Source organism: Antechinus flavipes, chromosome 5 (assembly GCF_016432865.1).
Source record: "Antechinus flavipes isolate AdamAnt ecotype Samford, QLD, Australia chromosome 5, AdamAnt_v2, whole genome shotgun sequence".
NCBI lineage: Eukaryota > Metazoa > Chordata > Mammalia > Dasyuromorphia > Dasyuridae > Antechinus > Antechinus flavipes.
The window spans coordinates 159869351-159884041 of NC_067402.1; the positions used below are offsets into that span (position 1 = coordinate 159869351).

Below are 14691 nucleotides of genomic sequence, written 5' to 3' on the forward strand. Positions count from 1 at the left end.
GAAAGAACACTGGGAAATGAATATAAACTGCTTGCATTTTTGTTTTTCTTACCGGATTATTTATACCTTCTGAATTCAATTCTCCCTGTGCAACAAGAAAACTGTTCGGTTCTGCACACATATATTGTATCCAGGTTTTATTGTAACCTATTCAACATGCAAAGGATTCCTTACCATCTGGGGGAGGGGGTGGAGGAAGGGAGGGGAAAAATCAGAACAGAAGTGAATGCAAGGGATAATGCTGTAAAAAATTACCCTGGCATGAGTTCTATCAATAAAAAGTTACTTAAAAAAAAGAGGCCAAATAGAAAAGAGGCACAAAAATTCATTAAAGAAAGTAAGTCCTTAAAAAGCAAAATTAGTCAAGTGGAAATAACGGGTACAAAAGTTCACTAAAGAAAATAATTCCTTAAAAATTAGAATTTGACAACTAAAATCTAATAACTTCATGAAACATCAAGAAACAAAACAAGTCCAAGCAAAAAGAAAGAAAACATGAAATTATTTTATCAGGACAATAGATTGTGAAGAGATAATTTTAAAATTTTTATTAATAATTATTATTATTATTATTAAGCCATGATCAAAAAGTAAGCCTCAATATCATATTTCAAGAAATTATCTAGGTAAATTGCCCTGACATCTTAGATCTAGGGGGTAAAGTAAAAATTGAAAGGATCTAGTGATCAATTACTGAAAGAAATCCCCAAGCCAAATTTAAGAGCTTCCAGGTCAAGGAGAAAATATCGCAAACAACCGGAAAGAAATAATTCACATATTGTGGAGCCATAGCCAGGATCACACAAAATCTAGCAGTTTCCATGTCTAAGAAACAGAGGGGTTGGAATGTAAGATTTTGGAAGTCAAAGAAGCTAGGACATACCCAAGCTATAAGAATAATATACCCAATAAAACTGAGTATAATATTTCAGGAACAGAAAATATTTAATAAAAAAGATAAATTTCAAGTATTCCTGATGAAAGAGGTAAATAGAAAAATAGACATTCAAACACAAGATTCAAGAGAACCATAAAAAGATACACATGTAAGAGATATCATGAAAAATCATGAGACATTCAAACTGTTTATATTTCTGGGGCAGTTAGATGGCATTGTGGCTAGAGCACCAGTCCTAGAGTCAGGAGGACTGTGTTTAAATCCAGCCTCAGATACTTAACACTTATTAACTATATAACCTTGGACAAGTTACAACTCCAGCTGCCTCTCAGTAAACAGTTTACTTTCCTATATGGGAAGATGATATTTGCAACTCTTAAGTTTATTGTCACTAGAGAATGAGAGTAAATCATGTTGTGATAATCACAGAGAGAGAGATAGACACAGACACAGACAGACACACAGATAGAGAGACATGCACTGGGAAAGGGGTAAAGGTAGAGGTAGAATGGGAAATTTTTCTTACATAGAAGGCATATAAAGAAGAGCTTTTACAGTGTAGGGAGGAGAAAGTTGGTGGGTGGCAAGCAACACTTTAACCTCACTCTCCCTGGAATTGGTTCAAAGAGAGAAGGAAAAATGCACACGTGCATACAGTCAATGAAAGGGAATGAAATATACAGAAGTGGAGGAGGTGATAAAAGAGAGGAAGATTGAGAGAAGTAATAGTCAGTAGCAAAATTGATATGTGAAGAACAGTTTAAAGAGGAAGAGAGAGAAGAATAAACAGAACAAAATAGGATGGAGGAAAACATAATTGTGAATGTAAATGAAATGAACTAACTCATAAAATAAAAGTGGATAACAGAATAGAAACAAAAATTCAGTTATATGTTGTTTATAAAAAACACAGTTGAAACAGAGATATACACAGAGTTAAAATAAAGGGCTAACGCAGATTTTATTATGCTTCAGCTAAAGTAAAAAAAAATTAAAAAGGAAGGGTGATAATCATAATCTCAGACAAACAAAAAGCAAAAATATACCTAATCAGAGAAAAATACATTTTATTTTTTTTAATTATAGCTTTTTATTTACAAGGTATATGCACTGGTAATTTTTCAGCATTGACAGTTGCAAATTCTTTTGTTCCAACTTTTTCCCTCCTTCCTCCCACCCCCACCAAATGGCAGGTTGCCCAATACATGTTAAATATGTTAAAGTATACATTAAATACAATGTATGTATACATGTCCTAACAGTTAATTTGCTGTATAAGAAGAGTCGGGAGTCTGAAATAGTGTACAATTAGCCTGTGAAGGAAATCAAAAATGCAGGCAAACAAAAATAGAGGGAATGGGAATTCTATGTAGTGGTTCATAGTCATCTCCCAGAGTTCTTTCCCTAGGTGTAGCTGGTTCAGTTCATTACTGCTCTATTGGAGCTGATTTGGTTCATTTCATTGCTGAAGATGGCCAGGTCCATCAGAATTGATCATCATATAATATTGTTGTTGAAGTATATAATGATCTTCTGGTCCTGCTCATTTCACTCAGCATCAGTTTGTGTAAGTCTCTCCAGGCCTTTCTGAAATCATCTTGCTGGTCATTTCTTACAGAACAATACTATTCCATAATATTCATATACCACAATTTCTTCAGCCATTCTCCAGTTGATGAGCATCCACTCAGTTTCCAGTTTCTGGTCACTACAAAGAGGGCTGCCACAAACATTCTTGTACAAACAGGCCCCTTTCCTGTCTTTAAAATCCCTTTGGGATATAAGCCCAGTAGTAACACTGCTGGGTCAAAGGGTATGCACAGTTTGATAACTTTTTGAGCATAGTTCCAAATTGCTCTCCGGAATGGCTGGATATATTCACAATTCTACCAATAATATATCAGTGTCCTAGTTTTCCCACATCCTCCTCCAGCATTCCACATTATCTTTCCCTGTCATTCTAGCCAATCTGACAGGTGTGTAGTGGTATCTCAGAGTTGTCTTAATTTGCATTTCTCTGATTAATAATGACTTGGAGCATCTTTTCATATGGCTAGAAATAGTTTTAGTTTCTTTGAGAATTGTCTGTTCATATCCTTTGACCATTTATCAATTGGAGAATGGCTTGATTTCTTATAAATTAGAGTCAATTCTCTATATATTTTAGAGATGAGGCCTTTATCAGAATCTTTGACTGTAAAAATGTTTTCCCAGTTTATTGCTTCCCTTCTAATCTTGTCTGCATTAGTTTTGTTTGTACAAAAACTTTTCGATTTGACATAATCAAATCTTTCTATTTTGTAATCAATAATGATCTCTAGGTCTTCTTTGGTCATAAATTCTTTCTTCTTCCACAGGTCTGAGAGGCAAACTATCCTATGCTCTTCCAATTTATTTATAATCTCATTCTTTATGCCTAGGTCATGAACCCATTTTGATCTTGATGTATAGTGTTAAGTGTGGTTCAATGCCTAGTTTCTGCCATACTAATTTCCAATTTTCCCAGCAATTTTTGTCAAACAGTAAGTTCTTATCCCCAAAGCTGGGTTCTTTGGGTTTGTCAAACACTAGATTATTAAAGTTATTGGCTGTTTTGTCCTTTGAACCTAGAAAACACATTTTATTAAACGATACCATAGCCAATGAAGTAATATCAAAAACTTCTAATGCAGTATTCTCTGAGAAAGCCCTTTTTTTCAAATATGTAAGGAACAAGAAAAATGTATTAGAATAAGTCATTCCCTAATTGATAAATATCCAAGGATATCAATAGATAGCTTCCAGAAGAAGAAATCAAGGCTTTCTATAGTCATATGAAAAAATGTTCTAAATCATTACTCATTAAAGAAGTGCAAATAAAAATAACTCTAAAGTACCACCTGATACCCATCAGAAATGACAAATTCTAAAGGGTTGAGGGAAAATAGGTACACTAATAAACTATTGATGAAGTCATGAATTAGTCCAGTCATTTTAGAGAACAATCTGGAACCCTACCTAAATGACTATAAAACTCTCTGTAACCTTTGACTCAGTAATACCACTACTAGGTCAATACCACAAAGAGATCAAAGAAAAGGAGAAGGACGTATAGGTACAAGAGTATATTTCGGGGCAGCTAGATGGTGCAGTGGATAGGGCACCATCCCTGAAGTCAGGAGGACCTGAGTTCAAATCTGGCCTCAGACACTTAATACTTCCTAGCTGTGTGATCCTGGGCAAGGCACTTAACCCCAATTGCCTCAGGGGGGAAAAAAAGAGTATATTTAGCAGGATTTTTTGTGGTAGTATAAAATTAGAAATTGAGGAAATGCTTATCAATTGGAAAAAAGCTGAACAAGCAGTAGTATATGATTATGATAGAATATTATTGTGCTATAAAAACTATGAAAGGAGTGTTTTCAGGAGGAAAAAACATGGAAAGACTTATGTGAACTGATGCAAAATGAAGTGAGAAGAACTAGGAGATCATTGTGCACAGTATTGGCAATATTATAATGATGATCACCTGTGAAAGATTTGGCTAATCTAATCAATACAGTAATCTAAGACAATGATGAAAATAATATTATACATCTCCAGAGAGAAAACTGATCAACTCTAAGTGAAAATTGGAGTATAACTGTCTCACTTTATTTTTCTTGCTTTTTGTGATATGACTAATATAGAAATGTTTTTGCATTATTTCATAAGTATAATTGATATGATTTTGCTTGACTTCTCAGTGGATAGGGGCTGGGTGGAAGGGAGAGAGAATTTGAAGCTCAAAATTCAAAGAGAAAAGATTGCTCTCAAAAAAAAAAAAAAAAAAAAAGAAATAAAGGGGACAGCTAGGTGGCACAATGAATAGAGCACTAGCCCTGAAGTCAGGAGGACTTGAATTCAAATCTGACCTCAGACACTTAACACTTCCTAGCTATGTGATCCAGGGCAAGTCACTTAACCCCAACTGTCTCAGAGAAAGAAAGAAAGAAAGAAAGAAAGAAAGAAAGAAAGAAGAAAGAAAGAAAGAAAGAAAGAAAGAAAGAAAGAAAGAAAGAAGAAAGAAAGAAAGAAAGAAAGAAAGAAAGAAAGAAAGAAAGAAAGAAAGAAGGGAGGGAGGGAGGGAGGGAGGGAGGGAAGGAAGGAAGGAAGGAAGGAAGGAAGGAAGGAAGGAAGGAAGGAAGGAAGGAAGGAAGGAAGGAAGGAAGGAAGGAAGAAATGAGGCAGGTCAAAGTTTTTGTGATGACCCCTATCAGTACTATGGTTCATGACATAGTGACTCAGACTGTCTCTCCAAAAAAAATTCATAATCATAATAAATTGATTATTTAATTATTTGCTAGCAAAATTAATGAAATGAATGGGCTAGTCTGGATGTTCTATAAGGTTCCCTAACATCAAAATTTATGATTAAAGTTATCAATGTATGAGAGAGTATTTTCTTCATTATTATTCTTACTTTCATTATCATTATTATTTTATATAAAACAGGTGGCAAATCTCCTAAGGCTCTTCCAGATCCCTCAGATAAGCTACGCATCCACCAGTGCCAAACTAAGTGACAAGTCACGTTACGATTACTTTGCCAGGACCGTGCCCCCAGACTTCTACCAGGCTAAGGCCATGGCTGAGATCTTGCGTTTCTTCAACTGGACCTATGTGTCAACTGTGGCCTCTGAAGGTGACTATGGGGAGACAGGGATTGAGGCCTTTGAACAGGAGGCACGTCTTCGCAATATCTGCATTGCCACCTCTGAAAAGGTAGGCAGATCTAACATCCGAAAGTCCTATGACAGTGTCATCCGGGAGCTGCTCCAAAAGCCCAATGCTCGAGTGGTTGTTCTCTTTATGAGAAGTGATGACTCCCGAGAGCTGATTGCTGCTGCAAGCCGCTTCAATGCTTCCTTCACGTGGATCGCCAGTGATGGGTGGGGTGCCCAGGAAAGCATTGTGAAGGGCAATGAGCATGTGGCCTATGGAGCCATCACCTTAGAACTAGCTTCACATCCCATCCGTGAGTTTGATCGTTACTTCCAGAGCCTCAACCCTTATAACAACCACCGCAACCCCTGGTTTAGGGACTTCTGGGAACAGAAATTCCAGTGCAGCCTACAGGGTAAAAGAACACACCGGAGGGTCTGTGACAAGCATCTAGCAATCGATAGCAGCAATTATGAGCAGGAATCCAAAATCATGTTTGTGGTGAATGCTGTTTATGCCATGGCCCATGCCCTACACAAGATGCAGAGGACCCTCTGCCCAAACACCACCAAGCTTTGTGAAGCCATGAAGATTCTAGATGGAAAAAAGCTGTACACAGATTACTTGCTAAAAATAAATTTCACAGGTAAATATATAACTCTAATTCCTCCTTTTTGATGTAACTCCCTAGGCCTGAGGTTCTTGCTCTAAAGTCCATGAACTATTTTTTATAACTATTCCTACAAAATTGGTTTCTTTTGTAATCATATGTATTTTATTTGGTTCATTTAAAAAACCTTATTCTGAGAAGGGACCCATAGATTTCATAAGGCTGCTAAAGTAGTCCATAAACACAAAAAAAAATATTAAGAGCCCCTATTTTAAGCTAATGGTGCATAATTAATACTTTTGCATGTCAAATCCTTGTTAGTTCTTGGTACAGTGTACCATTATAAATTCAAGCTTTTTAACAAATGGCCCAAAGAGAACTATTGTTATGGTTCTCTGTTGTCCTTATTCATTGCTTGATGGGTATGCTGGGTAATAACCAAAGATTCCCAAGTGCTTTTCCCATAGCTTTATGGTAGGAGAATTTGTAGTTTCTTAAATGTGGGATATGTTAAGTTTGATCCCCTTTTGAATGCTGACCTCAAGATATTATGTGGAGCATTTAGTCCTATTAACTTCTCTAGATATCTCTATAAATAATGTAGATGTAGAAAATCCAGAAATCCTTTAAGGAAAAATTGAGCTTGAGAATATCATAACTTCCACAGTGGATAGATGGGAGCGGGGAGGGGAAATCACATTTTTCTCTGAACTAATTAGAAAAAGAGTGAGACTCAGATTGTGGTGCTTTACAGACATTATTATTCTGTATATTACATATATTTCCATATAGATAAATAGGTTTTTAGATATTGCTCAAAGAATATATTGAGATGAGTCTTTGTTTCTGTTTGTAGTGATCCTAAATGAGCAAAACATGAAGGCAGATCAAAGTCATTAAATTGTTGTTCTTACATGCAGAGTCTCAATGTGATATTTGCTTATTAGGAAGTTATTTCTAAATAGGGTAATGCATATTTAGCATATTCCCAAAAAGACAAAAAAAAAAAAAAACACAACTTGAGACTCTCTATCCCACTTCAGGATCCATGTCAAAGGTGCTTCCTTTGAAGACTGAAAATCAAATCCAAGTTTTTTAAAAGATAGTTATGATTACTATTCACAAAAAGTCAAAATATTTCAATCATCAAATACCATTTTCCTAAAATGCAAATCATTCTCCATGTCATTGCGGGACCATATTACCCTGTACATTTTGCATAAAATGCTTATCACTCAAAGTCATACTCTCAGATCATTGAGAAAGAGAAAGTAACAAACAGTGCTATCTTCCATCCAGCATTGGCTTAATCACTTGTTAATTATAAACCCAGAGTGAAACTAAGAGCTACTATCCAACTTTGTAACACACAAGTTAAACTTACTTATAGAATCCTGAATATAGATCAGATGGGGACCTTAAAGAAGCTCTAGTTCTACCATTTCATATCACATATGAGGAAATTGAGAGCTAAGAAACTTAAATTAGTTCCCCAAATTCATACAAGTAGTATCATTTGTGGGATCTGGATTCAGGTCCTCTAAATACAGATGCATTTCTCTTTTTATTACACCATGATAATAGCTCATGACCCCCAAGCGTACACATATACATACACACACAGAGCACTGAAAATAATTTGTCACTAATAATTCTGAAATATTACTTGTTTTTATTGTGCTGTTATCTAACTATGTGTATCATAAAAACATAATAGAATTTTTTTAAAATAAAAGAATATGTAATTTAATAATTACAGATATCCAGGTAATACAGTGATAGAGTGCTAAACCTGAAGTCAGGAAGACCTGATTTCCAATATGGTCTCAGATTCTTATTAACTTTATGAGGCTAAGCATGTCATTTAAGCTCTTGTGGCCTGAGTTTCTTCATCTGAAAAATGAGGATAATAATAGCACCTACCTAAAGTTATTGTGAGGATCAAATTAGAAGATATTTGTAAATCTTTTTGCAAATTTTAAGGCACTATATAAATACTGGCTATTATTACTACTGTTATTAAATAGCTTCAAATTAATTCCCACTGACACAAAAAAGTAGAACAGTCTGTAATTTAGAAAAGGAAATAGAGTATCTTGGATGTTCTTAGATTATTCTACTCTAAACAAATATTTTTATGTGCATACTGTATCTTATTCACGTACTACTCATTTGTGTTTCTAAAAATACACACGATTTTTTTCTTTATATATTTTTTCATTCAGTTTGAGGTCATTTGCCTATTCTTCCTAACTCATTCCTCCTTTCTTTCATTCCTTCCATTTTTTTCCCTTCCTTTTCCCATCCCTTCCTTCTTTGGAGCTCTTTAAAGTGAGTTAACTTTTTGCACATAAACCCAGCATTTTCCTGTTCACAACTAACTGCATCTCCACTGGCAAAGTCAAATCAAGAAGTAATACCATTTAGACAACAAAGTCAAATTTGTTCTATTAGCCTCTGTGATGATGCTATGGACTTCAGGTCTACAATCCAGGCTAACTGCAGAGATTTAATCTTACTTTGCTATGTTCTTTTCCATTTGTGAAACTCTACTAGCGACTCTCACTTTCTGCAGAGAGTTAGCTTGAGGAAATGGGCTTAAGTTAAAGAAAGGGAAAGAAGTGGCTCTAAAATAGCTAGTGGGAATATTTTCTCAGTGATAAATGGCAAAAGAGATGATGTGGAAATAGCTAAATACATAAATATCTTTTAAAATAGGATTTAAAATGGCCAAGCACACATGGAAGAAAGGAAAGGGCATTAGAAGAGAACACAAAATTTGAGCTGATTGACTGTAAGAAAAAGGATATATGACAGAATTTTTGTGAAATTTCAGTTTGTTTGATGGTGGGGAATGTTTTGCAATTACATTAACACAAATGCATTTTATCCTTTTAACAACATAGAAACTGCACAAAACTATCAAACTCTCAGATATCAAGAATGTGCTAGTCAACCTGAGGTCAGAAGACAAAATCTCTATATTGGGTTAGACACATACATAGTAGACACTCAGAAAAAGCTTGCTAAAATAATTTGAGGGGGAAATCCATTCTAGTCATAAATTCCACATGTTAACTTTGAGACTTTTTTTGGCCTGAGAAAGAGCTCCTCTCCATAATGATATAGCCAATCCATTTGATAGAGCAAGATTTTGTTGTTTTCTCTTGTTTTTTTTTTGTTTGTTTGTTTGGTTGGTTGGTTTTGTTTTTGTTTTTTGTGTATTGATCAAAACAAATATTTATTAAGTACTTATGTGCTGAGCACTGTGCTATAGAATTTTTTTCCATTTATTATGTTTTACTTTTTCAGTCAAAAGATATTTCTTTCACTTTCATTAATCCCCTCCCCAATTTGGAAAACCAAAAACAAACAAACAAAAAAACACTTCCTTTTATAAATATGTGGTCAAGCAAAATAAATTTATGTTTCGCTATTTCTTTCCCCAAATTATAACTTCATCAACACTCACTCTCCATTATCTTTCTACCCAATGATGGGGTAGCATTTCATCATGAATCCTCTGGGATCACTGCTGGTCATTGCACAATCAGAGTTCCTTAGGCTTTGATAAATGTCTTTACAATATTGTTATTGTAGAAATTGTGTATGAAAACACAGATTTCCAAAAACAAATAGAACTTTCATAAAAAGGATCCTTTGCCTTATGAGACAATTTCTATAAATAGAAAACTTCCCAATTACATTTAAAATATTCTTTAGTTTGTAATTTATGCATACATTTTCAGGAATATATCAGTTACATAAAACAAAGTTCAAAAATGTATCATAACATAAAGCAAGATCTCCCAGATTCCTAATTCCTCAAACTTCCTCTCTCAGTGCACTATCATTGTATTTGAGATAAATTTCTTTTTATCATCATAACTGCATTCTGGGTAGTTGATGCCTTTGGAAGGCCTATATTTTTAGGGTTTTCATGTCAAGTAATAGAATGGACAAGATCTAACCATGGGTCAAAAATCTCACAAATTAATTATTTTCAGTGATCTTGATTTATAATGCTAGCAGGTTTTCCACCTCTCCCAACTTCATTTGGATATTTTCAACTATCATAATTTGGAAATAAAATCTTCTCATTCATGATTTTAGTATCCAATACAGACTTTGAGACATAAGAAAAAGAAAAAAAAATTTAATCACTGACCTTGGTCCCAAGGGTGAGATAAGCAAAGGTACTTCTTTCCCTTCTCTGGAGAGGTAGATAGAAACTGAATATACTGCCTAACTCAAATGACATAAATTTAGTTCTGTAGCACCTTTCTTTTCTTATTTTTAATTTTCCTTTTATATTCCTTATTATTAGAATCTCTGAGTAGGAAAAGGGAAAGAAATATATTTAGAAATGAAGGTGATAAAAACAAAAGATGTCAATAATAAAGTGATAGTCTTAAGAGTTCAAAACTAAATATGGATTTAAATTTTCTTTTGATTTATAGGGCTTTTAATAAATTATTTTTAAAAATCCATAGGGTTCATTATATGGTGGCAAAGCTTTTAATTTTAAAATGATTAAACACTAGAGTAAATACACTTGACCAATGATGTAGTATTGGTGCCATTCTTTATTTTCATCAAAATATTCATTTTTAGGAAATAAGTAAACATTTGGCTTTTGAATCTTTGATTATCCAATCATACAGTGCTGGTTATTAGAGTTAGTTATTTATCTACCCAAATAGAAAACTCAATAAAGACAGGAAGTAGGCTTGTCTTAAATTTATATTATCTACCCACCCAATTCTTCAATGCCTAGCTTAAAGATTTACATAGAGTGGATATTTGATACATATTTGTTATTAATGAACTAAATGAATAACATTGAGAAGTAGAATGATATATGAGGGATAAAGAATTTGAGATATGTACGCAGTAGGTTCAAATCTCATCCCTCTTAATTTCTTATCTTTAAAATGAGAAAAATAATATTTATAGTACATATTTTCCTAGGCTTTTAGTAAGCTCAAATGACTCAATATACTTTAAAATAATATGTAAATGTTTGTTATAATCATAATATTATTATTGCTAGCTTTTTATAGAATTTTGAATTTCAAAGACCTTTATAAATGTTAGCTCATTTGTCCTCACCACCATTCTGGAGGTCTGTGCTATGAAGAGACCCATTTTATAGGAGAAGAATCAGAGGAAGACAGAAATTACGACTTGCCCAGTGATATCCTCATTTTATAGAGGAGGAAATTCAGATAAACAGAAATTAAATGACTTGTCCAGGATCACATAATCTGATCTTGTTAGATCTAATCTGAGGTTAGATTTGAACTCAGGTCTTCCTCATGTCAATTCTCTCTCCACTATAACATCCAATTGTCTTATAGCATAGACCATAGACATGGAAGAGATTTTAAAGGTCACCAATCCAATTCTTGTATTTTACAGATCAAAAATAGTGTATGTTAATTTTACCATCCCCATTTTACAGATAGAAAACTGAGATGTCACAGCTGTAAATACTATATGTGAGGATTCCTTTGTCCTGGGCAATACAATGAATGATCTGCAGTGCACTTCAAATTGAAAATTTCAAAGTGCTTAAAGGCACAGCAGATAGATAGGGATGCTTTTTGGATGAGGAAAAAACCAAGCTGTGAAAATGAAAAAGAACTGCTAAAGATCACATGATCAATGGCAGAGCAAAATAATATTCACAAGTTCAGCCCTGACTACTCAATATATAGGAGTAATGGAAATTTGACCTGAATGGTGAGGCAGAGGATCAGAGAGATTGAGCCAAGTCTTCCCAATTGGCAGATAATTCTGTCTTCACTAAGTAGCAGTCTACCTCAGAAGCCCCTCTACTTTAACTCCTTCTACAAAATGCAAAAGGAAAAATTTTGCTTTTATTGTTCAATCATTTCTTTGAAATTCTACTTTTATGTGGGGTTGTCTTGACAAAGATACATAGTTTGAAGTAGTTTGAAGATAAGTCTTTCTGACTTCAAACCTGGTGTTTTATCCACTTACTTGTAAGATACTAGATATAGACCCAGAGGGGACCTCAAAGAAGATCTAGTTTAACTATGTCATTTCACAGATGAGAAAATTGAGACCTAAGACTGTAAAATGACTTCCCCAAATTCACACAAGTAATAAGTATCATCTGTGAGACTTGGATTCAGTCCTCTAAATTCAGAAGGGTTTGGGTACACCTTCTTTGAAGCAGACAAAATAGCCTTAAATCTCCTTCATATAAACATACTTGGTACCACTGTCAGATACAGAGTAGAGAAACCATTAGAGTGGAAAACTATGGCACCTTATATATTTACATTCATGACTCTTTGTTCTCAACAACTAGGAACAAAAAGGAAAAGAAAATTCTTGAATGATGGAATCACAGATCATTGGGGCTGAAATGAATTTTTAGGATAGCTAATCCAACTCTCTCATTGTACACTCAATAAACTCAATAAATAAAGACACTGCATCACATCAGAAGTCACAGTGGGAGACTGGGATACAAACACAAAGCTAAGACATTCTCTATAGCAAAGAAGAAAACAGACCCAGACAGGGCCAGTGATTTGCTTATGATCACGTAGCAACATCCCTCCCATCCCAGTCCTCTAAGAGGTCCTTTCCTGGTTCATTCTGTAACCATAGAGTCCAGGCAGACCAACAAGAGCATCTTTTTTCTTTTTTCCCTGGGTTATGGCACTCCTCCATAGACCACATTTCAGCTGGCCCCATCCAGCATGCCTACACTCTTAAAAAGCATGCAGCTACCCATGGCACAGCAAGGAAGCCAAGATAGGAAGAGCATATTTAGCTGAATGAACTTTGAAGTTGTTAAAAGAGCAAATAGCCCTTGATCTTGTTTCCTCCTCTTGAACTTTTTGTAGTTCCCACAAATGCCCAGAAAAGCTTTCCAATTCTGCTGATCAAAAACTCCCCAAATGTAAAGACAAATGTTCTCTTCTTTTTCCTTTTCCTTTTCATTGGACAGCTCCCTAGGGCTTATAATGAGAAGCTTCAGACCTTAGATGAGCACCCTAAATGATGTAACCTGTTTGTTTACTCTCTGCTCCACATCTGTTTTGTGGGGGCTTAGCACTGGGAGAAAAGATTCCAGCTGCGAGGTCACACAGTGGATGGAACACCAGCTGCCTGCTTCTAGTCTCATTTTCCCACACTTTGGGGTTCATTCTGTGGCTGTTGATTATTATTATTGTTTCATTGCTGAACTCCCAACTCTTTTGTTTCATTTGGAAACAATGGGTTCTATGTTGAAACTTAAAACAGGACAAGGGAAACATTTCCAGTGAGGTAGAAAAGGGATCAAAATCAATGCATTGTTGACACTGGAATAGAAACCTAAAACCAGGCATTCTTCCATGTGGTCCTGAACATCCAAAGCATCGGTTTATGATCCAGTCTGCACATTTGTTTTCCCACATGGCACTACTCATTTCTCCTAACTTGAACTAGAAAAACGAAGTTTAAAAAAGAACAAGTTTTCAAATCAGCTGTTGGAAAGAATTTCCTGAATGGGAAAATTTGATAGAAATAGGCCATCTCCATCCCTATAGATCAAAGGTTCTTAATTTTTTTGTTCTGTGTTATAAATCTTTTGGTAGTCTGGTGAAGACTGTGGACTTCTCAGAATAATGATTTAAATGTGTAAAATAGAGTACATAAGATTACAAATTAAGACAATAATATTAAAACATGTAATATAAATATATAAGTATAAAAATTAAATATAAGAAAATTTTAAGTTCATAGACCCTCTTCCCACACCCCATGAGAAACCTCTGCTAGAGATTTTAAGGTAGAGAGACTCTCTTTCTATACTAAGAGATAAAATGTTTCCAATAGCAGGTTTATATGGCCCTGCCTAGGAAGCTGTGTAGATTTCTATGATGACAGAGCATGGAATGAGATTTTTGGAAACTAGAGATGTTAGGATTGGCGATAGAGATAAAATCATAGATTAAAGATTCAGAACTGGAAGAACCACCTATTATACTCTTTCATTTTGCAAATGAATAAACTGAGTCCAAGAGAGGTTAAATGACTTAACCCATATCAGCTAAACAGCAAGAGGCAGGATTGAGATTCAAGCCATAACTGAGATTTGAATGGTGGAATTTGACTCCAAATCTAGGATCCCTTCCATGGCACTATGGAGGCAGAAACTGATAACATTAGGTCCTTTCTTCCTTTTGCTTCTAGGAAAACCTTTGGAATTAATTCACCCTATTCTGAAGAGGAGAATATTCTGGATTATCCCTATCTAAATCATTTGAAACATATAATAATTAGGGGTGGCTAGATGTTGCAGTGGATAGAGCACCAGCCCTGGAGTCATGAGGAACTGAGTTCAAATCTGGTTTCAGACACTTAAAAGTTACTAGCTATGTGACACTGGGCAAGTCATTTAACTCCAATTACCTTTCAAAAAAAAAAAAAACAGACATAGAAAGAAAGACTTTACCTCTTCCCACCCTCCAATCTT

The 14691-nt window shown here is 34.8% G+C and overlaps 1 protein-coding gene across 1 annotated transcript in view; it reads left to right on the forward strand.

Annotated features, from left to right (window-relative positions):
* The window catches only part of GRM3 (glutamate metabotropic receptor 3), a 262140-nt gene that overhangs the window by 173846 nt on the left and 73603 nt on the right, over positions 1-14691 (forward strand). The window contains exon 3 of the mRNA XM_052000358.1: positions 5372-6227. Coding sequence (XP_051856318.1) covers positions 5372-6227 — 856 coding nt within the window. The remainder of the gene's footprint in view (positions 1-5371; positions 6228-14691) is intronic.